The sequence below is a fragment of the Platalea leucorodia genome (genome assembly GCF_965183815.1).
Source record: "Platalea leucorodia genome assembly, chromosome: 4".
Classification (NCBI taxonomy): Eukaryota; Metazoa; Chordata; class Aves; order Pelecaniformes; family Threskiornithidae; genus Platalea; species Platalea leucorodia.
Genome location: NC_138826.1, coordinates 4,636,501 through 4,661,783, shown reverse-complemented (window position 1 = coordinate 4,661,783; position 25,283 = coordinate 4,636,501). Strand labels below are relative to the sequence as shown.

Genomic DNA, 25,283 nt, shown 5'->3' with positions numbered 1-25,283 from the left:
CTCGTAAAACACCCAGCTGTGAGCTTTCCCCTGAAACACCTCCCTGCAAACATGGTGGATCTGCTAGAATAAATATTAGCAGGACCGTGATCCCCGCGGTGATCAGGGCTTTTGCGCAAACACTTTTTTTTCCCCACCCTGCCAGGTGATTGCCGCAATTTTTCTGGGGAAGGTGTAACGCTACAAGCTGTCAGCACCACCGGCCCTACCTACCAGGCTGTCATCACCTCCCGTTAGCACACTGGGCTACAGTTGCTTCAGAAAGCTGAAAATAACCCGGTGCCAGAAGGAAAGGGGGAAGCGGGCGGCGAGCGGTGCTGCTCCGTGCGGGGACGACGCGGCTCTGCCAGCCCTCCCGGCCCGCAAAATCACCTCTGCTGGGGGCTGCTCTGTTTACATCATTCTCAGAGGCAAACACCTCCTGTAAAATACCTTCAACCTGGGTTGTTATCTGTTGCTTTGGCTGTTTGCAGCACGGTGAAGTCCCACCTGGCATTTGTGTCATGGAAAGTGCTCACCCGTGCTGCCAAGGAGGACGGCCGGGTGCTTGCAACTAGAAAATGGGTTTTCTTTGGTTTTAAAGCTCTACAGAACCTCAGTATCGCATCTGCTGTTATCCAGGCCAGGCACATACACACACACATACATTGCTCTCCCCTACTTTTAAGGCTCTCCCCGGCAATCTCCTCCAACTCCATCCCCAGGCTGGTGCTCCCGAGGTTGGTTTCCCGGTGAGTGGGAAGGGGAGGAGAGGAGCTGCACCGGGCAGAGCGAGGAGATCTGCTTCAGGGACTGCTCAGCCCTGAGGCTGGGCTAACCAGCCTCTCCTCTTCACAACCACAAGAAGCATCTCAGGAGCTTTGCCAACAGCCCCGGGCTGCAGCACAGGCGCCGGGGCCGCTCGCCGGCCGTGCACGTTACCGGCTCGGCGGACGCCCCAGACAGGTCTCACCAGCACCTCGCTTGCGGCTGTTTGGCCTCCCCAAAAAGCGGGAGACGTGGCTGTCTCGCCCCGAGCAGCGCTGGCAACCGCTGCCGCACGCGGCTCCGCAGCACCGGCTTCCAAGATCAACACTGCCATCGGGGGGGACGTGGGTCTTACACCGACCCTGTCCTCCCAGAAAAGAGCCTCTGAGCGATGAATGAAGTGTCGGGAAAGAAACGACTGAAATACCTGAGGAAGGAAAACACAGGAGGCAGTTATGGGGTACATGAAATGCAAACAGAGCTCGTGGGCCTGGTGCAGAGCCGGAGCTGGGTTATATGCAGTGGTGCCACGTCAGGGAGCTCAAACTCATCCACTATTTTATTTTTTTTAGATTTTATCTATGGAGGCATTGAGTAATTTGTAGGCACCGCTGCACCCTTCGTCGGGCCGACGTGCCGCAGAGCATGCCTGCCTCCCTGTACGGAGGAGACGGCTCCCACGCTGCTCCCGGCGGGTACCACGATGCTGCCCTTGTTTCAGGGTCTGCCTTCCCGGCTCTCCCCCTTCTCATCCGCTAATGAAGAGGAATATTTACATAGCCCCAGTCCTAATTTTGCAGTAACAGGCACCGGCGCTTAGATGGTGCGTTGGAAGTCTACAGCTTTAGCAGATAATTTTGCTTTTATTCTGTTTGGTGTGAAAAACAGCTTTCACGAGCAGGCTCAGAAATATCTATTATCCTACCAAGTCGCTTCACACCACAGTATTAAACAAACAAACCAAAAAAAAGCAAGAAGGAGGCTTTAAGTCATTAATATTAGCGCTGCATTTGGATCCGGTAGAGTTAGTTTGGTTTTACTCGCAGTTTTGCTCTCGTCTTTGGAGCTCTCTAGCTGCCCCGACAACAGTGAGGATTTTTAGTGGATTTCTCCAAATGCAGAAGAAAAAGCTGTTGTATCACCCACCGATGGGAACCCCCCTGGTGCTACAGAGCCCCAGGGAGATGCTGGAGAGACGCAGCCCAGAAATCACAGAGAAATACAGCAGGCACGGCTATGCACGGAATGAGAGAGCAGCGATGCTCTCCGGGGCTCGACCGCCCCACTCGTGCGCAGCATCCCGCAGCGTCCTGCGTGCGGGGACTCGGTCCCAGCGCAGCCTCCCAGCCCATTCCCATTCCTAACGATAACTGGAGGAAATCCTCGTTTCCTGCCAAGAACAAATATTTTCCCTAACAGACACTGAACCCTTCGCTACGAGCTGGAGAAATCCATTTGCTCAGGCAGGTCATTAGGCAGCCCCACAAGCGATTACTGTGTATTTATTTATTTCCAGGTTGTCTTTCCCTCCTGTGCCCAGCTTTTGCAGGCTCTCTGGCTTCTTCTCTGCATCCCGGGAGGCCAGAGGCTGCTCCCGGCCGCGGCAGCGCATCCCTGGAGCACCGCAGGGTGCTGACGCCAACACGCTTGGTGCTGCCGAGAGCCTAACAGAGACGGTGGCATTGGGGCCGGGCTGCTCTCCCCATGACGCTATTGCAACACCATGGGTTTAACTGGAGTGGTTCTGGCCTGAGCAATGGCGAGCCTGAACCCAGCTCATCCCCCAAAACTTCAGGGTTTGGAGGGGCTCGTCTTTGGGGAAATTCAGAGGTGCTGGTATTTTGACTTGTCCCAAGTTAGGATGAAAAATCACTAATATGGAATTATTTTATTTTTGTTAAACCACATTTTTGAGAATACCAGCCCTATATCATTTTCGTATTATTTGCATCATTTTCAGTACAGAAATAATATTTCTATTCTACTATTGTGGTCTCATTTCATGCCCTAAATTATAAAGCAAGGCTTTATAGAAATTGAAACCAAACTTCCAAAAATCTCTCATTCAATTCCCTCAGCAAAACGCTTTCTGAAACTCTCTCAATTCACCGAATCAGTCCATTTCAGTGGAAACCTGCTCCAGCTGGACACTTCCACCTGCTATAATTCACGAAGCGGCACCAGCAGATGCATTACGTCCCACACCAATCTTGTCACCAGCACGAGGACAGCGTCACCTCGTTGACGCCACCTCCCTGGCAGTGACATAAAGCCTTTATTCGCACCAGCACTTTAATTAATATATGCCCCAAAGTGCTTGAGACAGATAGGCGACTGGGATGATAGCAACGCAGCAGGACACCGTGTCCTCCGCGGCGAGGAGGTGCGGAGCGGGATGAACCACAGGGATGAAGAATTGGGATGGCTGCAGGTGTGGAGCATCTCATAGCTTCAGCAGCGCCGGTAAAGAAACCACCAGCAAGTAAAGGGATAAAATCATACCGTGGATGACCATAAATCCAGAATTTATGGAAAGGCAGCGCTGCAGTGTGTAAACCTGGGACTTCAAACACGAGGCAGGAGGTGCAAGGGTACACCTAATCCCAAATAGTTCCCTGTGCCAGCGTCTCACCTCCCACAACGCGTAGGGAGCAGGCTTAGCACACAGTGACTAACTTAAGGTGATAATGGTAGCCTGCTTTTTCCCCAGGCATCAAATTAATGCTGGGTTGGATTAAAAATGCGAGGGGAGTAAGTAATCTGGAGTCATGTACCCATAACTGCTCCTAAGGAATTATTTCCTAAGTGGGTGCTCAACGGCTGGGATTGCCCCTGTCTCATCTTGGCAGGGAAAACTCACTGAGCATCTCCCCAGCCCGGGCATGGCCTCTGGCTCGGTTTTTTCCAAGCTCAAGCTGGGACCTGGGATATCTCCGTCCAGAGAGGGGACCTGCGACGAGCAATGGCTCGTGCGGTGATTTATGGTGCACAGGCGGCATGCGGCAAGTCACCATCCTCCAAGTAACACCCTCAGAGCGCTGAGCAAACACCAATTGATCCCCACGCCTCAAACGTGAGGCAGGCGGCAGCCCCGTGATGGAAACAGGCAGAAAACCCAGGGAGCGGGTGATAAAACCACCCGAGCTGGACACACCGGGTGCAGGGCAGACCCCTCCGTATGATGCATGGGTGCTACCCAAGGCCACCTCCCACCACGGGCACCTGCACCCACCGTCGCACCCAGCACCGTGGCCTCCTGCAAATTAAATGCAGACTTGAAGTACACATACTCTTCTGACACAGTCTCCATTTCAGGCTAATCCTGAGCATCTTTCTCTTGAAAAGAAAACTGAACTGCCCTCCCGGTTTACTTAGTGCTGCTTTTCTGAAATGCTTTGGGAGAGTTTTGCAAGGCAAGAGACTCCCAAATAACTTCCGACCATCACTACTAGAATTTTGTGTTGAAAAAATATTTTCTACAAACCCACCAGCTGCCCAGGAGGCCACGGCCACGTTTCCCTGTGCCCAAAGCAGCCGTTCCCAGTGCTGCGCTGGGCTTAGCCGCAGATCCAAAATCTGCACCCTGCTCCATCCTTCGAATGCCTCCAACATCCTCTGGCAGAAGAAGATGTGATTGATGAAGCACCTTCAAGGGGAGAAAAACGCAACCATCGTCTGCAAATCCTGCCACCGCTGCATTCACCTGAAGCGTGGGAGGGAGCAGCAAGCCTGGAAATCTCCCGGAGTGCTGGATTTTTTTAAAAACAGCATGAACAACCACTTTTGGCTGCCGCTTTTGAGCACGTCGATTCATTCAAGGATGAATCTCTGTGCTTTATCAAAGCCGGTCTTTGGTTCCATGTAGCGTACGAGCCTGGGCACCGGAGGGTTAAACAGCATGTGATGAATCAGATGCACGGCTTTGGGATACAATCAGATTTTATGTGTGTTTGGGACACACACTGCCAAGCTTTGTTTGTGTTTCCAGTCTTGTCCTCCCATGAGTGAACGAGAGGGCAACACCCGACCCTGCGTCCCTGGATCCCGCGGCGGGATGGAGCCGGGAGCAGGGGCGGCAGGGCATGGTCCTCGGGCACTGGACCCCCCTCGCCCGGGCAAGGGATGCTGCCGGAGGAACCCGTCCACACGCATAAGTCTCAACCCATGCTGGAAAAGTGATTTCATGGCAGAAACTCCCATGTCCCTGGGCACAGCCCGTTTCTGCTTCCACGGCTGAATTTATTTTCAGCCCATTGTGTCTGGTGAGTCACAAATTTATAACTGGGGCAGATGGGACCATTTCGGCTGTAAAATCAAAACAATGGATGTCGTCGAATTATACGTTATTGCTATTAAAAGCTCTGTCGGGTAACTAAAATAGAGCCTACTACAATAAATCACCTCCTACAAGCATCCTCTGACTATACCGGAGTACCTTGCCTGAAATGGTCACTCCGGAGCTGCACCAACAGATCAGCCTTTCACAGGGAGATGGCTCTTTTTTGGGTGCTGCTTCTGGCAGCGATACGGCCCGGTACCTAAGAGCAAGGTTTTGCTGCTGTGGGTAGCACCCAAATTACATCCCACCCGAGCCAGCACGGCCTCAGGAGCTTACGGACAGGGGTAGGTGAAAAAATGCATTGCCTTCATTTTTCCATTTGGGAAACTGAGGCAGGGAAACCTGCCTGAAGGACATTTGCAGAGGAGGCAGGAATGGAGTTGACACATATGAGGTCCAGTCCAGTGCCATAACTTCAAAAGCATCCATTCCTCTTAACATATTGCCCTCCATACATTAAAACATATATGCACTGGACCTGATAAAACTTTTAGATCAGGCCAATCTATGATGCCCAACAAAAGCTTTTGTTTTCAGTGCAGCATAGGGAAAAACTGATGCAAAACACCACTGAAAGCAACAGAAATATTTCAGGGGTGAAGTTCCTCGCAGCGTACGAGCATCTCCCTCGGCGTCGCAGGCAGGAGGATCTCAGCAACGTGGGCTTGCGCCAGCGGGCAACCTCACCGAGTACCGCTTGGTCTGCCCTGCCTCGGTGGACGCCAGCCAAGACGAAGTTTGCTAGACTTCAACAAATACGGAGACTTGTTGGTCAAAGGAATAGGGAGGGAAAAAAAAAAAACATTAACAGTTCATGCCAGGAGTAAACATCATTATGAACCTAATATCCAGTATTGACTTGAATTTTTTTCAACTACTTGTGTTTTGAAATAAAAAAAAATACCGGGGCAATGAATGATGATGGCGGCATGTGTAACAGTCTGACCAAAGTTAAATCCAGCCGGCCTCTGAGGTCTTCTGCGCCCTCCGAACCGAGTCATTTGCTTTTGATCCTGAACCGAAGGCTTTTTCCCACCAAGCCACAAATTGACCTTTGCAGGCTCTCATTTGTGTTTATTTAAAAAACACTGGGGCTTGGAAGCTGGAATCTGTCTCAGAAGTTACATCAATAGCAAACTATTTCCTGGGATACGACTGGAATTTCAAACCTCCAGTTTTTCGCCTGTCACTACCTTTTGGCAATATTTGCCACCAGCTCGAGTGGGTGCTGACGCTGACCGAGATCGGTGCCGCCCCTCCTGCCCTCACCAGCAAGCCTGAAAGCTGCCAAAATTTAGCAGAAAATCTTCTCACGTGGAAATTTAGAGAATTTTACCCCTCGAGGAAAGAGCTGGGTGGTCGGAGAGGAGAGGCCACCTCTCCCATCCTGCAGTTGGAAACTTCTCCCCGCTCAGCATCAAGACCAGCCTGACGCATTTCCAAGCTGGTGGGCTGTTTACTTCAGCTTTGGGAGCGCACGAGCTCCTACACGCATGGATCCTCATGGAAACTGCCATTATTCCTTAGTTCGGAGGGGACAACAAGGCAGAGGACAGCCTGGCTCCCAACCATTAAGAGCATCACACACCCCACTTCTCCGGATCTCTAGCCCAGGCTGAAGCTGATTTTAATCCTGAAAAACCCAAGAACCACCCATCCACATTTCAGGAGGATGCTCTTGTGATTCCTCGTGCGGATGACTCCATCCTGCGAAGGCACGTGCTCCTTGGAGGACAGTGAAGTCACCCCATCAATGGCACTGTCTGTCTATGGCAGCCAGCACACAACGTGAATAGTCCCGTTGTACCCGGCTCCAGCATCTCAGCACCCTTCCCATAACAGGCGTCTGTCAGGCACAAAGTCTTCTCTATAACTCTTCCTTATCAAGCACACCCAGTACTTCGTCCTCACCACCTTCTAAACTGGTCTCCACTGCTGCCAGTACCCTCTCATCCAACCTTCAGAGCCCACTCGCAGGGCAGAGAGCTCTTTATGGAGAATTCATAACCACAGAAAGCTCTCCGTAACCCCGGGAGATGCAAGGGCATATCGTATTTTAATTGCCTTATTTGTTCTATAGCAACTACTCTCTGTCCCATATTCTACATGCCACACTGTATAATAAGGAGCTTCACGGAGGAGGAGGAGTAGTTTGCCAGCTGTCTGGGGCTCCTCAGTGTTCATGGGTACAACCCTTGCAGGAAATCAAACAGATGGTAGATAAAACTCAGGAGGATAAGACATCAGTAGTAGAGTATTTGTTATGAGAGATGTAGCTCTTCAAACTGCAAATGTTTTGAAGGCTCACAGAGAAGCCAAAACCTTGTGGAGCCACCAGAAATGGGGCACGGGTACCACCCCCCAAGTCTTCATTTATTACCAGTGCACAGACCCTAGCAGTGCACGTACAACTGGCAGGAACCAACATCTCTCATCACGTCTGACAATTATAAAATCATAGAATCATAGAATCGTTAAGGTTGGAAAAGACCTTTAAGATCATCAAGTCCAACCGTTAACCCAGTACTGCCAAGCCCACCACTAAACCATGTCCTCAAGCACCACGTCTACCCGGCTTTTAAATACCTCCAGGGATGGGGACTCAACCACTTCCCTGGGCAGCCTGGGCCAGGGCCTGACTGCCCTTTCGGTGAAGAAGTTTTTCCTAAAAAAAACCCTTATTGCCAGCAGTGCTATGGCTTACACGCCACAAAGACGTTTGTGCCTTTCTTTCCACGGCAAGCTGTATTTCCGAACACTAGAAGACCATCCTCCATTTCCAGCCAGAGCTGCCCCTGCTTGGGGTTAGTGCTCCGGGGAATGTGGCTGAGGTTGAACAAATAAATATATATATACATATGCGCAATTTTTTTATATCTATTTAAAAATCATTCACTTAAAAAAATCTATAAAAAGGATAGCTGTGTTTGGAAATGTGTTAACACAAATTAAAATCTCTCAGTAACAACCATATCAAAATTTTACATGGCAGGAAACAGAATGGGCAAGAGATAGCAAGGGCTCGTTTTGCCACTGCCGGGGATGACGGCAAATTCTCATTCGGGGCGGCCATCATCGGTGTGACAGACATGTTACGTCTCCCTTGCAGCTCCCCAGAGCCTGTGCGAAGGAAAGCAATCTGCTCAGCCAGCACACACACGCCAACGCCAGCGTTGGCCCACGGCTTGGCTTCCCATAGGTGACTCAGACAAGCCACCAAACCCAACATTCATACTGCTGCAAGGCGTTTTGGCACACAACACCCCAAATCCCGCAGGAAATGTTGACACAGAGATGTCGGAAAGCGGCGGAGGTGGGAGATGGCAAATCCCCAGGTCACCACACAGCAAGGTGCCCTTTGGAGAAGAATTGCACCAAACCATGGGAGAGGAAAACCAAGCACGTGTCTCTCCACCACACAGCATCTCTGGCAGACTCTGGGTTTTTTTTAGAAAATCTATTTTTCTCACCTAATACACCCAGCCAGCTTCTCCTGGTGCCTTGCAAAGGGTGAAACCACCCGTTCTTGCCGAAATCAGCCCAGCCAGGAGGACAGCTGGGGTCCAAGCCACCTCCCATCACCCTTGCAACATTGCTCATCTCCCATATCTTTTAGGCGCACCCACATCAGAAAAAGAAAAACAACTCTTTGAGAAATCTCCCAATTCAAGGAAAAATCTGATCCCAACCATTTCTGATCACATCCTGCTGGTATGGACATGGTCCCTGGAGCTGCGAGACCAAGAGCGCTGCGCCTAGAAAGGAGACCACGAGATTAATTAACACGCTGTCAGAACAACTGCTGGGATTTCGGAGGTTGGATGTTGCCCTCCTTAGGCTTCTGCTTCACGTGGAAAGGGGGAAAAAAAAAGAAGTTGGAACGCAAGCCCAAGCCCTGCACAGAAATAAGAGGATGGTTGATGGCCTCGTTTTAAGGGGCACAAGAGTGGTCGGAGATGCCAGGCACCTCCCCTGGTACCCAAACCCTCCTTGCTCGGAGCGAAGAATAGAAACCGGCCTCTTCGCATCTCACCTGCCTCTGGACGCTGGGGATAATTAAATGACACATCATCGTCACCCACTCGCTTGAGTATCACCCGCCGGGTTTACACCCAGTTTGAAGGCGAAGAGACATAAAGCAAAGTGTTGGCGTGCATTTAAAAAGAGCAGAAAGATTTTTGTGATGCTGTGGCTTTTAAAAACTCTCGCTATTTCAACGACAAACCGTGTTCATCGTTTGGTTTCTGCCTGAAGTTGAAGCCTCTCTGGTTTGGTGCTGTATGAGTAAATAAGAAGGGGAGTGACATGGGCTCACCGCCCCTCTCTGAGCTACGGGAATTGCAGAGAGAAGAGACAACACCAGGATCTTGAGGAATTAAAGGCAATGTTTTCCCAAGTATTTTCCCTCCCAGCAGAACTTTAACATTTAGGTCTCTCTCTTAATTAGCCCAGTTATGTGACCATGTAATTGCTTCCAGGAGTGGCTCCCTCCCCTCCTGCCTGGCCTAAATATCCCTCCTGGTATGAAGAAAACATTTCTGTCGGGTCAAATTATTTTTATTTTGATTATGGGACCAGGTTTCAGGCCTATAAACACATGTGGTTACCAGCACAAGCAAAAAATTAACCGATCCGCTGCCAGAGCCAGATGCTGATCCGGCACCCGGCACGCCGGGCTCCATCCCCACCTCCGCTGTTAGCACCCAGGGACTCACGGCATGCTCTGTGCCTCAGTTTCCCCATCTGTAAAGTAAATGCTTTAAGGTCTACTGGAAAGCCCAGTCTGGACACTTTGGCTTTCCTTTGCTTTGAATCATGGAGACCATTGCACACAAGCCATTTCTACCCCATATAAAGCCAGACTAGAGGACACATGCAGCCCCATGGACACCTTGCCATTATTTCAGCTCTTTGTCTGAAATTACCGAAATTTCCAGTTTTCTTCCTAGAGCAACATTAAAAGCAGCCTAGGGGAATACCCAAACCTGCAGGGTTTTCTCGAGCATGCTTATCCCCTGTCTCCCCCTGCCCACGAGGAATTAGCTGGTTTTCACGGTGTTCCCGTCCCAGGGAGGGCTCTGACCGTGCCCCACGCCCCGAACGCCCGCCCCACCAAAGGCAAGAATGCTCACCATAACTTGCCTAATCCTGCTCGTCCCTCTGTGCCAGTCCTCCCACGCGGAGAGCAGCCTGCCAGAACTGCTTTTCATAACTGAATAGCTACGAAAACCCTGGCCCTTGCACAGCTCCTGGCTCTGCTTTCTTCCCACTCTGCTACAGCCCTGCTGCCCCAAGCCCAGCAGCACATCCCTGCCTCGGGGATCCACCCGCTGCCATGGGCACCCAAACCCGGCTGGGTTTCCTCCCTGGAAATCCAGGATGCTCCAGGGGACGTGTCTTGGGCTGGATCCCAGTTGCAGAGTTCCTCGGTGATGGTGGTGTTGGTTGTTGGTGTTAGAAACCACCAGGCGTTCAGCAGTGGCCCCGGCTACCCAGCCTGGACCGGTGGGCGAGGAGGGGATGGGAGATGGGGTGCCCATCGCTCTCGCTGCCACCAGGAGGGAGATGCTGCACCCAGGCAATCCTTTCCTCGTTCCTACAGCGCTCATGCCTCGCAGTATGGGGCTTCAGGACCCTTTCTTTATCGTATCAGTGCTTGCAGAGCATGAACCACCCCGACAACTGTTTTTCTTGAATCTCATGCTTGAGGGCAGCTGAGTAACGCAGGGTGCTCAGGCGTCACTGTCTCGCTTTGGGGGATTTTTTGACGCAGAGGACAGTAGCCAGAGAAAACACTGGCTGAAACTTTCTTCGTCAAGCTGAAGGTTTTCCAGGAACACGGACTGAGTTGCTTTTGGACATACAAGTGATTATATTTTTGCCATCCTTGGGTCACTTGCCTATGCCAAAGCCATGGCTATGCAAATTGTAAATGTGCACCTGGGCTCAGCATCCACTGGAGGGAAAGGGAAGCTCCTGTTGACCCCCCGGGATCTCCTCAGCTAAGCCCTCTGTTTCCCAGCTGACAAACTTTTCCCCTGGGTCTGATGCGATGGAGAAGCCGTCTTTGCCCCCTGGAATCCTCGGAGGGCAAGGAAGGTCGGTGCTGTGCCAGGAGGACCAGTGCCACCGCCGGGCTTCAACACCCTGCAGGCAGGGCCAGCAGCTCGCGGCTGTCCCAAAGATCTCACCTGGAGAAATATTTTGGTCAGATTTGCCATCTGATACAGTTGGGTTTTGCAAAGCTTATGGGATAGGCTTAGCCTAACTGTCGAAGCACTCGGTCCCGCTGGGATAATTAAATTAGTTAACTGCAGTTGTAAGCCAGCAATTTCAGGCACATCTACTGCAAGGGAAACGCACGTGTGTGTCTCACATCTCTGGGTGAAGGTGTCCGTCCGTGTCCTCCAAGAGCCTCACCGGAGCCTCGACGGAGCAGCTGAAGGACAGAGATGCCAGAAAACACTGATCCAGCCCAGCTGCAAGCTCTGCTTCAAGCCTCAAGGTCCCGCTGCCTCCTCCTCATGTCCCCTGTCCCGCATGGGGCCGGGATGCAAGGCTGGGGAGGGAGTCGAGGACTGCACCGCTGCGGCTCTGCACCACCCATCAGAACCTTTCCTACTGCAAGGTGGAAACCAGAGCCTGGACCCTCTCCTCCTTCCCTATCCATCGCATGAACCTTCCACATCAGCACAAAAAGCACCTGCAGGCACCCTTCCCGGAGGCGGTGACCTCCTGCAGAGACCCCAGGCAGCACCAGGAGTGCTGCGTGGAGAGGAGGGTCTGCCGAAGAGCTACCGCCACACAGCCCGCAGCCCTTCGCCTGAAATTCGATTACCAAACACATCTGCTCCGGTGACACACTGCTGCTTTTAGCATCCTGGCTATTTCGTAACCATAAGCATTTGTTCGTGCCATCCCCACTGCTCAGCCTGTTTCCATTTACTGCTTCTCTTCCACGTTTCCACTGACGGCTGAAAATCGTGAATCTCACTTTGGCTTAACCTGGTAAGCAGGATTTAAGAATGGCTTGCAAATGGTTAGGGATTTGGGGAAGAGATGACACCCCGAGGCTGCTGAGAGGGGAGTCTAGCCCTTGCGGGGACAGAACGCAAGACCCCCTTCTGAGTGCACGGCCTGTGGGAGCCGCTGGCCCAGCTCCCAGTGCTCCAGGGTGGTTTCCAGGCAGGATCCAAGCCTTCTGTGCTCCCCGAGGATGCTCAAGGAGGGCAACCTGCTGGGCCTCGCTGCGCCTTCATCCTCCTGAACCTGGGTCTTAGGCGGGTTTGCATCGGTCCTTCTTTATCCATGTATTAGCCCCCACATACTGGTTTTGGCTGGGATAGAGTTAATTTTCTCCACAGTAGCTAGTATGGGGCTACGTTTTGGATTTGTGCTGGAAACAGTGTTGATAACACAGGGATGCTTTCACTATTGCTGAGCAGTGCTTGCACAGAGTCAAGGCCTTTTCTGCCTCTCCCCCCACCCCAGCAGCGAGCAGGCTGGGGGGTACAAGGAGCTGGGAGGGGACACGGCCGGGACAGCTGACCCCAGATGACCAAAGGGATGTCCCATACTGTATGACGTCATGCTCGGCAAATAAAGCTGGGGGAAGAAGAAGGAAGGGGGGGACGTTCGGAGTGATGGCGTTTGTCTTCCCAAGTCACCGTTACACGTGATGGAGCCCTGCTCTCCTGGAGATGGCTGAACACCTGCCTGCCCATGGGACGTAGCAAATGAATTCCTTGTTTTGCTTTGTTTGCGTGCACGGCTTTTGCTTTACCTATTAAACTGTCTTTATCTCAGCCCACGAGTTTTCTCACTTTTACCCTTCCGATTCTCACCCCCATCCCACCGGGGGGGAGGGAGCGAGCAGCTGCGTGGGGCTTAGTTGCTGGCTGGGGTTAAACCATGACACCCTCATACAGAAGTCTGACACACAAGTCCAACAGCAAGATGCTGAGATTTGTTAGATCCTTTAGCTGCATCCTCCGCCCGTGTTGGGGGCACCCCAGTCCCCTACAGGGTCCCACCACTGTGGAGACGTGGGATGGAGAGCCATCCAGTGCAGGAGCCAACGTGGGGACTTGGCTGTCGGGGTTGCTCTTGTTTAGACTCTGTGCAAGGACCTCTGTGCAAGGCCGACCCAGAGAGGTGGGTCAAGAGGTGCAGGATGCGATCCCAGCCTGCGGTTCAGTTCCTCAGAGAAGGGACCGAGCCCAGTGCATGGGCATGCTGTGCCTGTGAAGCCTCACGCAGACCTCGGCAGGGACCTGGAAGGGCTCGAAATGAGCTACAGCCAGTGCTAAAACCCCGATGGGCACCAAGGGAGCCGGGAAGGAGCATCCATGGGCTCACAAGGCTGGAAGAACAGCTATAAAAAGAGGCTTTCCAGGCCCCAGTGCAAGCCTTTTATTCCCCAAAGTCTGCAGAGCAGAGCACTGGCAGCAAAATCAGCTGGACGTGATGCCCCATCGCCTCGGTGCTGCACCGGGGCTGCATCCCCGCCAGCGGGATCTGTTTAGGGGTCTGCCCTACCTGCCACACTGCCTCCGTGCCTTTCGTTTGCAAAGGCTGGCAATTAAAGGGCAGAAAATCGCAAGGAACCTTTGGGAAAAAGGAAAAAAAAGGCTTCATTGGCATTTGCAAAGATAAATTCATTAATTCTTTTAATGAGGGATGAAAGCCTCGGAGCCTGCCACGGCTGCAGCCATGGGAAGATCGCTCCCCGCTCCTCTGTGCTCTCCTTTGGTGCCCCTGTGAGCTGGCCCAGCACAAAGCGATGAGCAAAGAAGAGCAAATGACTTCTGCTCTGCCCTCCCAGAGCTTCCAAAATGCTCATCTTACCATGGTGCAAGCACCGCTCGGAGACGGTAACCATCACGCAGGCTCCCAGAATAGCCAAGCGAATAAAAATAGTCCCATCCCTTTGATCTCTTCCCTTTGTTCAGCCGTGAGCACTCCTGCAGATGCAGCTGGGGCACACGTGCATCATACCGAGGCTTTGCAACTCAGTCAACGTCTTGGTCTCATCCCGAAATCTCTTGATGATCACCTCTGTCTCCTCCTGAGGTTCCGAGCAGCTTGTCCAGAGGGATACGATGGGCACGTTCAGCCTTGCAAGATCAAACCACTGGTCATGGCAAGCAGACGCCCCAGCGGGCAACGAACCAAGGTGCTCGCTGGCACGTGCCCAACCAGCTTCGCGTCCACAAATACTGCATTGGATTCTGCTACCTGCGCACCCACACGTGCTACTAACGTCTGCATGCCAAATTGCCCCGATGCAACAAAACCCAGTGACACGCCAACATGAGCCTTTGCACGGCTCCTCACCAACCTTTGCACACATGCCTGCGTGTGTATGCAAACCCCCACGCAAAGTATAAATGCAAGTTATGCTTTGCATGTCCAAATACAGCCCCAGAAAATGCCGTCGGAGGAAATGTGGATGAGGAAGATTTCCCCAGCCGCTGCTGGGCACGCAGAAAGAGGAGCAGCCCATTTCCCAGCCCCGGCACCTGCACTCGGGGCCGCATCCTTCCCCGTCTTTCCCCGGCCGCTCTGCACCGTGGGCTTTCAGCCTGGACAGCCCATTTCCACAGCCGCGGACCTCCTCCCACACCGGCGGGTTATTAACGGAGACTCAAGGAAAGCTGCAGTTGTCAGCATACGGTGGCAAAGGCAGTTTTACCGTGCTGGTTTTAAGGCGAGAAGCCGCCTGGGAACAAGTGGCAAAGCCGCTTTCTGAGCAAGCTGGGGGGACGCGGCCATCGTTTCGCATTGCTCCCCGCGGGTCTGATGCCCATTTGGGGACAGTCACCTTTGTCCCCTCCCTGCGGCGGCAGCTTGGGGGGCTCCGCGCCTGCGGGCTCCAGGCAGGGGCGGGAAGGCAGGCAGCGAAGGGGCAGCCTCGCCCTCCCCGCCACCGGTTTTGAGGCAATTTGGGTCTTTTGCAGGCTTTGGTTTGCTGGGAAACTCCCGCACGGGCTTGGGGGACATCCTGCACTGCACAGGCAGGTGAAGCAACGAGTGGCTGCTTGTACAGCGAGAATTAGGAGGGGGTAATTGTGCTATTCCAACCCGTGGCTACTAAAATATGATAAGACGCGTAAGTTGTTTTTACTGCTCATCCAGCTTATTAGCTAAAAAAATAAGCTTAGCGTATTAAACATTGCTGATGTGGTTTATCAAAAGATGAGAGCAACCCTCGTGTTTTTCCCCCGCTATCACCCAGATATGTGATTCCCTCACCCTTTTTTATCCTCTAAGCTCCTCTGGAGGAGGAGAAGATAATCTCTTCCTCCAACACCACTGCACTCCTTCAAACACCCTCTGCGCTGCCAAGCATGAAACGCCATCAAATATCGTGTTCTTGTAAGGGGGGAAAACGCACGTACAGCGTCGGATGTCGCCCCGCTGGGGAAGGGCAAGGGGAGAAACCCACGGCTGTTTCTCCATCCCACCCGACGAATTGCTGCCAGCAGTTTCCCTGCAAACAAGGGGATGCCTAGCACTGGGCGGGCTTTGCCAGCCGCGGCTGTACAAAGAAAATCACGGCAGATGCTCCTGACACGTCTCCCTCTGGGATGAAGCGCAGCAGCACTGCACAGCAGACGATGGCATCGAACCAAAACCACGGGGGAAGTTTTCTGGCCGGCAGAAGGTGACAGCCCACCCTGGGAGGCGGCCAGGGCAAACCCCCTGCTCCCGCAGCAGGAGTCCTGGGGTCTCCAGACCCCCCGCTATCTCCATCCCACACAGAGCTGGGTGGTGCCATTGACTTTACGACTATAAATTATTGATGTGGGAAATGTTGAATCATAAAACCGAAGAAAAAGAAATTTTATGAGTGCGAAATGGAAACGCTGCTTGTGCTGTCCTTCGATGCAGCCTCTCATTCTGGCTTTCGCTAAAGCCCGGTCACTTGGTCTTGCAGGGAGAGGACCCGGGAGCAAAATCCTCCCCGATTTGCACTTCAGATCTGTTATCTGGCTTTGCGCAGCAGATTGAAGAGGGAGGTTGCGCTCTGTGTTTGCAACTGAAAATGAAACGTGATAACATCTCCAGAGTGGAAAATTACAGAGGCTGAGAGCAAGTAAAGCCCGTAGCAGTATGTATTCGGCTCCTAAAGGAGCCAGGGCTAGGAACCTCGGGGTGCTGCCTTCACCTCCTCATGGCAGGCTAAGGGCTCCTCTCTCCCGAACTCAAAAACGTGGGGTTTAACTTATTCCCGCTTGAAACACGTGCCAGAAGGAAACAACAACATGGTGGACTTGGCGTGCAAAAATCCACGCAGAACGGAAATGCAGGGATTTATTACAGAAATCCATTTGGAGGGGAAGGGGTTTTGCCCTTCGCTGTAACACCCGTGTTACTCTGCACACCGCAGGCCCACCGCAGGAGGATGCTAAAGGATTTTCAGCAAAGCAGAGAACAGCATCACCTCACTGCTGAGCCCCGTCTGCAGGGCCCTCGCAGGGACGGCACCGCCGCCTCTTACCTGCGTCATCTTGGCGAGGTCCAGCGAGGGCCGTTGCTCCTGAACCTCCTCCGGTCTCCGTCGCTTGATCCCGACCTTTTTGTCATTCAGGACACAGGGCTGTGAGCGGCTTCGGGAGAGCCCACCGGCCCGTCGCCCCAGCTCCGGCGTGGAGGCAGGCGTGCTGCTTGCCGAGGGCGGGCAGTACTCTGAGGAGGAGAAGTGGTCGTGCGAGTAGGAGAGGGACCTCTGCATGTCCACCCGCTCTCCTCCGTGCCTGCTGGTGACCGATTTCCTCGGCCCCGTGCCGAGCTGGCATCCCAGCCGGCTGCTGAGGGCGGGATGCTCGCAGGAGAGCGGGTTGGACCGTGCGGGCAGGCTGAAGCTCGAGCTCCTCTGCATGGTGGCAAAGCCGTTGGAGTAGCGTTGCACGCTCCCCCCGCTGTAACACCGCCGTTTCTCGACTGGGGTCCAAACCTTCGAGCCTAAGGGTCTCCACGAGGTCCCGCAGCTTGACATTTCATCGGAAAATGAGAGCGAGCGGCACTGGCGCTTGCTGGGGGGGGCTGAGGGGTTGCCGTGGGGGTCGCTGAGGCTGAGGTCTTTGATCAGGTTGGTGACGGAGCAGGTGCTGGCCGCCTCCCTCGGCCAGCGCGAGCCCTCCTCGCCCTTGTCCGACAAGCAGTCCCAGATGCTGGCGCCCGGCTGCTCGAGCTGAAGTGGACATTTCCTGCTGAGATCTCTCCATCTGTCATTTTCTGGTTCAGAAAGAAGAAAAAAAAAACAACACACAGGCACAGGCATTAGTGTTAATTAATTCTGCGATTCGCTTTCTACGTCCATAAACAAAAAGAGTAGCATATGGGACGTTTTCCAGTACAAATTAATTAACTCTTGGAATATGGTTTTCTGAACTGCCAGCAGAGCGGTTGCTGCGGTGTAGATGGAGAGAAAGACAAAGTGATAATCGCAGCAGGAGCAAAACTACTAGAAGAAGATAAAAACATGCCTTTGAATATCCAGATTGCACTAGCTAAGGGAAATTCAGCAATATAAAATGGTACGGCCGTTGCCTTATCTCTGAGCTAAATCATGTCTCAGACGCGTGCAGTTTGTCCTGGGCTCCGCAATCAATAATTGCCTGAGAGGTTCACAAAAACTGGAAGTGAAGAGCACAAAGCTGTAGCACTGCTCGGGTGAGATGGACCTCGGGGGACAAAACACCAGAAAGGAGATGAGAGAGCAGTTGGGATGGTCCTAACAGAAAGGGGAGTGCTCCCGGGCATCGAGCTGCCTGTCGTAGCACAGAAATCCCCACAAGGTCATCAGAGCCTACGGGAAACCAAAAGCCACCCCGACACCCATCAGGCTGTCCTGCTCTCAGCCGCTGCTGAAACAGCATTGCTCCAGTGAAACCAGCTTATCCCCACTGAGGCTTGGAGCATCTCTCCCACACCGACCCAAAGATACTGTGGCTAACAGAAGTCAGGGCACATAATAAGCTCTAAGATGGCTGATGCTATAACAGATGCACGATAAACCTCCAGCAGTTCTTTGCGGGATGCTGTTCTTAGGTGCCTGCTGTGAGGCTCATCACCCACCTCACCTCCATCCCCCAAATCTGGGTGCTCTGGCCCAGGTGTCCCCCTGCCTGGTTACCCACACGGAGCGGGAAGGTGCTACAGAAACCGGGTTCCCACACCCTCCTACTCTTCTGCGGCAACCTGGGCTTAGCATCTCTTTGGGGTTGCCTTGAAAATCCCAGTTGCACCTAGCACAGCCAATTGTTTGCATTTCTGTAACAAACAGAACGCTGAAGCATTTATTTAACAGAACAAATCGCTTAATAGGTTCACTTTTTTTTAAAGGACACTTTTTTAACATTTTCTCCCTCTCTCTTTCATTCATCTTATTGCCACAGGAATTTGTTCCTCCTGCAAATTTGGCTTGCATTAACAGTCTTCCAACACAGCACAGCAAAAGATGGTGGTGACCTGTTTTGTGGTTTCGGGGTCGGCATAAAGATATTCCTTTTATCAGATGGGTTTTGCTCCAAGAAACCTGCACCTCCAAAGTTTGCGGGCTGAAACATATACGGCTAGGGGCAGCTCCACGTAGGAAGACTGCAAACCTGGCTACAGCTGTATTCAGCAATCCCACTGATGACCGTGTCGGAAGAGAGGATTAAGGGTGAGGATCTCATTCCCGCACACGGTCCCGCTGACAATAAAAGAAGAAAGCAAAGGATCATCAAGGCCTGGCTCCCCAGCGCAGACGAACGGGGCTCTCTGCAGATACGCCGTTGACGCTCAACAGGAAAACCATGGTAGGACAACCCCATCGGCTGCTGCAATGGAAAAAAGTAATCACCCAACAGACCTTCTCTGGTGACTGTTTTTGTCGTCGGCTGCTGCAAACAGAGGCAAACGGTGCTAGCTAACCGTCGCTGCAAAGTTTCACATGATCGTATCTAAATCGTGCAATATTTTTCAGGGGTTTTGGGGTTTTTCCACTCAGGCAACTGAAGGATGAATTAAAAGCTGTACCCAGCCCGCAGCTGTAGGTACCAGCCTGATAGGGAAGATGCAACGGTGCAGAACGCTTCCGACCAGGGCTCGGTTTCAAGTCGGGAGATCAGATTTGGGGCCCCTCACACCACTCTTGGCCAGTTTTCCCATTTCTCCCTGCATCCAGCTGCTGCCGTAAACAGCCACAAACAGCCTGGCTCCGCACTCAATAACCGCACGGCATTTTAACTGACACTGTCTTCATTTTAATAAACACAAGGAAAAGCGAGAAACCTGCGCTAAACAACTACATCTATGTTTAGATCTTTATTATTTTCCCCCTGTATTATGCTGCCAGCAGAGAGATTTCTTGGGTCAGGTCAGCAGACAAAAGAAACAGAAATAGAAGCTGATTTTTCGTGGCAAGCTGCCACGATCCTCTGGCCGGAGACGTCACGCTGTACAAAAGGCCTTGGTGAGGAGGATACGGGACACCTTCCTCTTTCACCCTTGCTTCGGCACAAACAGCTATAAATCTTCCCAACCTTGCAAAGAGACCGGTAATTGCACCGTTATCCCCAGCACCAGCTTGGGGTTATTTGCTTTTCCCCTTGCACCGTGGGAGCTGTTTTTTTGGCAGGGCAGGGAGGAGACCCTGGCACTGCCTGGGCCCTCCAAGCCCCCAGGCACCACTGACCGGTCCCTAAACTACCAGATAACCCAGAAAATGGTTTTTCAGTGCAAAGAGAAAACTATTTGCCCCGAAACAAATGGAAAATGGGGTAGTTGAAGGGCTGAGGGTCTAATTAAAGGACTCAGGAAAGCCTTATTGAGGAAAAGCGGCTGGTTTTCTGCTCAATTTTTTAAAACTAAGTTTCACATCCTGAGCATGCTGATAACGATAATTGCAGTGGAGCCATTAATACTGCTGCACTTAAGCATGTATTAATTTTCTTACATTACAAACCTCAACTCAGTTTACCCTGAGGCAGTAATTTGTTCCAGGATAAAACCCACCATGAGAACCCCTCGGTTCATAAGTGAGCTGCTTCGCTGGAAAACTCCCCTTTGCCTATTGGAAAAACGACAGGAGAACCACCAGAGCATGATGTAAGGGTGGCACGAGGGTCTCTTCCCTGGTTAAACAGGTCCTTCTTGGCTGTTCGTGTCCTTGGATGAAATAGCATCTTACTTTTGGATTTTAACTTAAAACCGCAAAAATAAACACTTCAAGTCGCTTAATGAGCAAGTCCAGCAAATTTCTTTCGAGACGTTTTGATCTGCAAATCTGCATTTCCAGGGTGAGGCAACACAAAGTGGATTTTCTGGCATCTCTTCGGTTGTGAAATAGCTTTCCAGCTCCCAAGACACAGAGAGGTGTTATCGGCAGCCTGAGGAGGACTGAATTTCTCGTCTTGCCCTCGCTGGCTGCAGCAGCAGGAGCCTGAGCCCTCTGGCAAACCATGCATGAAGCAGCAAGGAATTCAGACTGGCGTGAAGCAGCATTAAATTCAGGTTACAGCTGCAAGCTCCCAGGCTGCTCAGCCTCAGGGAGACCCCAACCCAAACTATTTCTGCCTTCCAAAGCAAGGCTGAGACAGTTAGCTCTGATTCAGCCCCAGAGAGAGTGATCTGAGCTCCGGCTGCCGTGTTGCCCCCCAGCCTGCACGCCTTCCCATCGCCTTTCCCAGCCTCCGGGACAGTTTGGTGGCAGAGCCATTGACCCCGGGGTGATGGGGAGCAGCCCTGCCAGGGATGCTCTGGGAGGGAGATGTTGGGTGTCAAACTGCTGGAGCACTCGGGGTGTGGGTGAAGAGCGGCCGTCGCTGCAAGCCGCAGCATCTGCTCTCTGCGCAAGGCGAGTGCCTCGCTGGCAGGACTCGCTGGGCTGGGCAAGTGGCAACAAGCCCCGGCAAGCCCCGGCACGTCCTGGGCTCTGGCTGCCGGGCAGTCCTCACCTGGTTTATTTTCCCCCTCTTCTATTTTCAGAGACAAGCCAGAAGCCGCCTGCGTGAGAGCAGGGCTTAACCCACCCTGGGACCATCGATAGCATGCTCAAACACCATCAGCACTGCTATCTATTCCTAAATTTCCTTTCAGGCAAAACTAAGACCTTCACTTTTAAGGGTGAACATGAACCCTTACAACGTCCATCTCTTCTCCCATGCGACCTTCACGGCATCAAATGAGCCCCATGGTCTGGGGTGCAAGGCATTCGCGAGCTGAAGTCACATCCCAAAATCAAGGAGAGAGGTGTTGTCTTCCAAACATCCCGAGGGTTTTGCACAGCCCTGCGGAGAACGGGATCCATCCTCAGAGCATCACAGCCAGGTTCCCAAACACTGAGCTCCTGTTTTTGCAGGAGCAGTGCACGGACACGCCAGGCACCTTGCAACTTCGGGATGGTCGCAGGCTTTTTAAATGACTGCCGTGCTCCTCTGGTGACACAGAGTAAATTTTAATGACCACGTTTATAACGACAGAGAAGGGTGTAAAACCAAAACGCTGACACAACTTTTAACTACAGCGACACAAATGTGCTGCTATAATATTTTTACAGTTCCTTTTTATACATAATGCATGATCCTTCTGCTCAAGTTTCCTCTACGTTCTTTTCCTGTGAAATAATTTACATTAATACATAATTTATTACAGCAACTTGTAAAGCAATTACGGGTTTCAATCAATTTTTCTTCTCCTTTTTGGCAGATAAATTCTGTTTGGATCCTAACCCAAACATTTCTCTTCACACGGATGTGCATCCAGTTCCTTTTTTTCCTATATTGTTCAAGTCGAATTTTGGTCTCCCGGTCTCCGTGCACAGAGGAAAAGGCAGCCTGCATTTTCCACTGCCCCTGTTTATGTTTGAGAGATGATTTCTAAACGTGGAACAAATTTAATGGTTGTAATTAGCCGATGGCAGTGCCATAGAGCCTTCCCACTGCAGAAATAAGATTAAAATACAACGCATGGAGCTGTGCTTCAATGGGAAACGAAAACAACAGCACCCAAATCTACTGCCGGAGAATAAAGACACCAGTGGGCTGCAGGCTCCTCGTGCCAACAGCCTGCACAAGGGAAGGAAATTCCCCACCTCGATGGCAAAACACGTCCTGCTCTTCAACGCGATCCTCTGGCGAGGTCTCCCCGTTCCAGCTATGCCTCGTTGGCTTTCCCTGCGTGGCTTTTTCTCGTTGTGGATTGATTGTGCTTGAACATGCACCAAGATGCTCTTCTACACTGATGGCTTTCCAAAAAAACCCTGAAATCGCAGGAAATCCCAGTTCAGAAACAGGAGGTGTGCAAGCCCTGCATGGGGAGGCAGAGCGACGGGTGGGCGCTTTCGGGATGCGATCGAGGAGCATGACCTCCCAGCTGGACTTTCTTCTGGCTTCTTGGCTTTCCTCCATCACCCACACGGTGTGAGAAGTAATCTCCAGGTAAGAGGTGTGCAATGGCGAGACCCAAGGCTGCAACTCCCCTGGCACGCTCGCCTCCCAGACCGCTGGCGTTGCCAAACCGTGCCGGTGGAGGAGCGTGCCGAAGGCCGGACGAGCTGACCTGTGCGCTTTGTCCATCACCCCTCTCTGCTGCAGCGCGCTACAAGGACAAATTCTGGGGGTGCTTTCCAAGGGGAAAACCAAATGACGGTTACTTTTAAAAGAGTATTTCACAGAAGATGTATGCAGGATCCGTCCCTGATGAGCTCAAACCCATCCTCCCCTTCCTTTTACAAGCAGGGCTGTGCATGCAACACCCGCCGCGCCAGGACTCTGATCCTGCGGCCAGGGCGATGGCACTCCAAGCACCTTGTCACAGCCTCAATAAAACCCTGCCTGCAGTTTGCCTCAAAGATAATTTCTTGCTTACACAGAAGACAGGAGGCCATGGTTGTCGGCATGCGCCCGCCGAGTTTCTCTTAGAAGGCTGGGCTACTGCAGCCTCTGGTGCTACTGATTTAGACGTTGAGTGATGTTTATATACCTGCTAGGGAAAGGTTAGGCAATGCTGCCAATGCCTTGTTAAAACATTGTAAATTTTGTTCTGCCATCCGCCCAAAGACAGAAAAAATTCAATATAGGAAGTCAAAAGTAATGCCCCAACTTTATAATATGCTGATGTCTTTCTCTAGCATAGTCACCGATATTTTCAGTGGGGGCATGTGATGGAGACTGGAGGGGGGAAAAAGGGAAAAAAGGAGAAAAATACCCTATTCAACAACATGACAATTCTTAACATCCCAGGTGTTTCAAGGACCCATCAAGGAGAAAGGAAAAAAGCAATTGTTGAATTTATAGTTTTAGGCATTTCACCTTTAATCTTCCTCGCCACAAAGGGCTATATAAAGATAAAAACAATCTTTTTAGTAATATTACCATCACGCTGGCAGGAGTAGTTCCTATAAATCTAAAAATCAAAAGATTATTTGGGTCACCTTGAGCAGTGGATCTAACATTGCATCATCTGACATATCAAGTCTTTAATAATGTTTACTCATATATTGAGTTATATTACAATCTATCATCAATTTTCAGATTCTTCCAGTGTTTAGTACTTAATAAGGTATGTACATCTAAGATGCATGGGCTTCAGTTTACTCTTTTTCCCCACATTATGCCATGGGCAAGCAGGACCCCAGCCTTGCCATCTTGGGCCAGCTGGGTTTCTTGGTCATGGTGCATTGCACACCCCTTGGGGCTTTGACCCAACTTCTTCCTTCTCCTTCCTGGAGATAACCGCTCCTGAGCCGATGCCTGTGGGAAGCTCCAGGGTTTGGATGATGCTCTCCCTGGCAGCCTGGCCAAGGCTGGGCTTCCCTCTGCTCTGCTGTCCCATGGCCACCAGGACCAGGCACGAGCTGCCTTCCTGCCCAAAGCTGCCCTCACCCCCAAAGGCAACCGGGAAGACCCTGTGCTAAGACCCTCAGCTTATTCTGGCTAAAAACCCAGAAAATTCAGCCAACTTCCCTCCACCCCCCCAATATCATACACAGGACTATGAGTCTTTGCCTCCTATTGGCTGCACTACCAGTCCAAACTTCACCGTGTTTATTTATCTCAGTGTTTTCCACCAACAGGGACTCGGCCCTTTGACCTGAAACAGTCCCCCAGTTTTGCATTCGGTGCCATTATAACCATGGGACTTATTTAAAAAGTCAAGCAAGTTCTGACACTGGATTAGTCTGTGATCATGGTCCGTGTTTGGAGACACCAAGAAGAACACTTGGGAAAGATGCCTAAAATTAAACCCAAGCCAAGCAATGCCCTTGTATGCTGGAGAGACTGGGTCCTCTTGACTGGGCATGATGAAGACCATTAAATTACAAGCTGTGGTCAAAGGGGTGATATTTTGTTCCCTCTGAAAGAGGACAATTTGGCAGCCAAGGAAGACCAGCACAGCACTACGAAGATGCCGAAGGCTTTGTAAAAGCTCTTAAAGACAAGCTGCTTTTCAATTAGGCGTAGACTCCTCATATCTGTTGAAGAGCCTGCCAGTGCCACAGCGCAAGACAAAACCATCTGACTGGGTTTCTTTGTTCCTCACTCATATCTGACAGGCAGGAGAAAGGGAACGGGCTGTCTCTACCCTTTCTTGACATTGAAGTTTGTGACTTTCATCTGAAAAAATCCAAATGCTTTCCATCTTTCCCTACCCACCCAATGACCGGAGTCATCAGAGAGCTTGGGAAATATCTCCTGTCAATGCATGTGCTCGGCTCCCATTAAGGCTAATGAGAATTGTGTCCACGAAGAAAAGGGACAGCCTCTTTGTCTGTAAAGCGTTGGCTTTCGCAGCGAGTAGCTTGGCTCAAACTTGACCTACAACTTCAATTGGGTTTTGAGACTTCGCCTAGTGACTGGCTCCCCCCTACAAAACCCAAAGAGCACAATATAACAGCACATCCTCCAGCACTATCAGTTTTTCAGGATCACCGGCCAAGGTACGAATCCCCCACCAATTTTGGTGGCTGTTCAGCATAAAAACTGATAGCAAGTTCTGACATGAAAGGTATTAAACATCCTATTCCATGGTTATTGTCAAAGGCAAAAATAAGACATTTTCCTTATTGTTTGAGGCCTGACCAAACACTTTGAGCCAAGTGGTAGAACATTTCAGTGATAATACTGATATTTATTACTTGCATCGTGCAAACAGTCAAGAGCCACGGTCGTGGGCTGAATACTCAAACACAATCTCAGGACCCAGA

The 25,283-nt window shown here is 51.6% G+C and overlaps 1 protein-coding gene across 4 annotated transcripts in view; it reads right to left on the bottom strand.

Moving 5' to 3' along the window:
- Positions 1-25,283, bottom strand: part of FAM53B (family with sequence similarity 53 member B) — a 68,515-nt gene that overhangs the window by 8,039 nt on the left and 35,193 nt on the right. For all 4 annotated transcript variants that reach the window (XR_014228126.1, XR_014228127.1, XM_082311288.1 and 1 more), the window contains exon 4: positions 16,590-17,326. Coding sequence is in view for 2 of the 4 variants with exons in the window: in XM_082311288.1 (XP_082167414.1) it covers positions 16,590-17,326 (737 nt within the window). In the remaining 2 variants the exon portion in view is untranslated. The remainder of the gene's footprint in view (positions 1-16,589; positions 17,327-25,283) is intronic.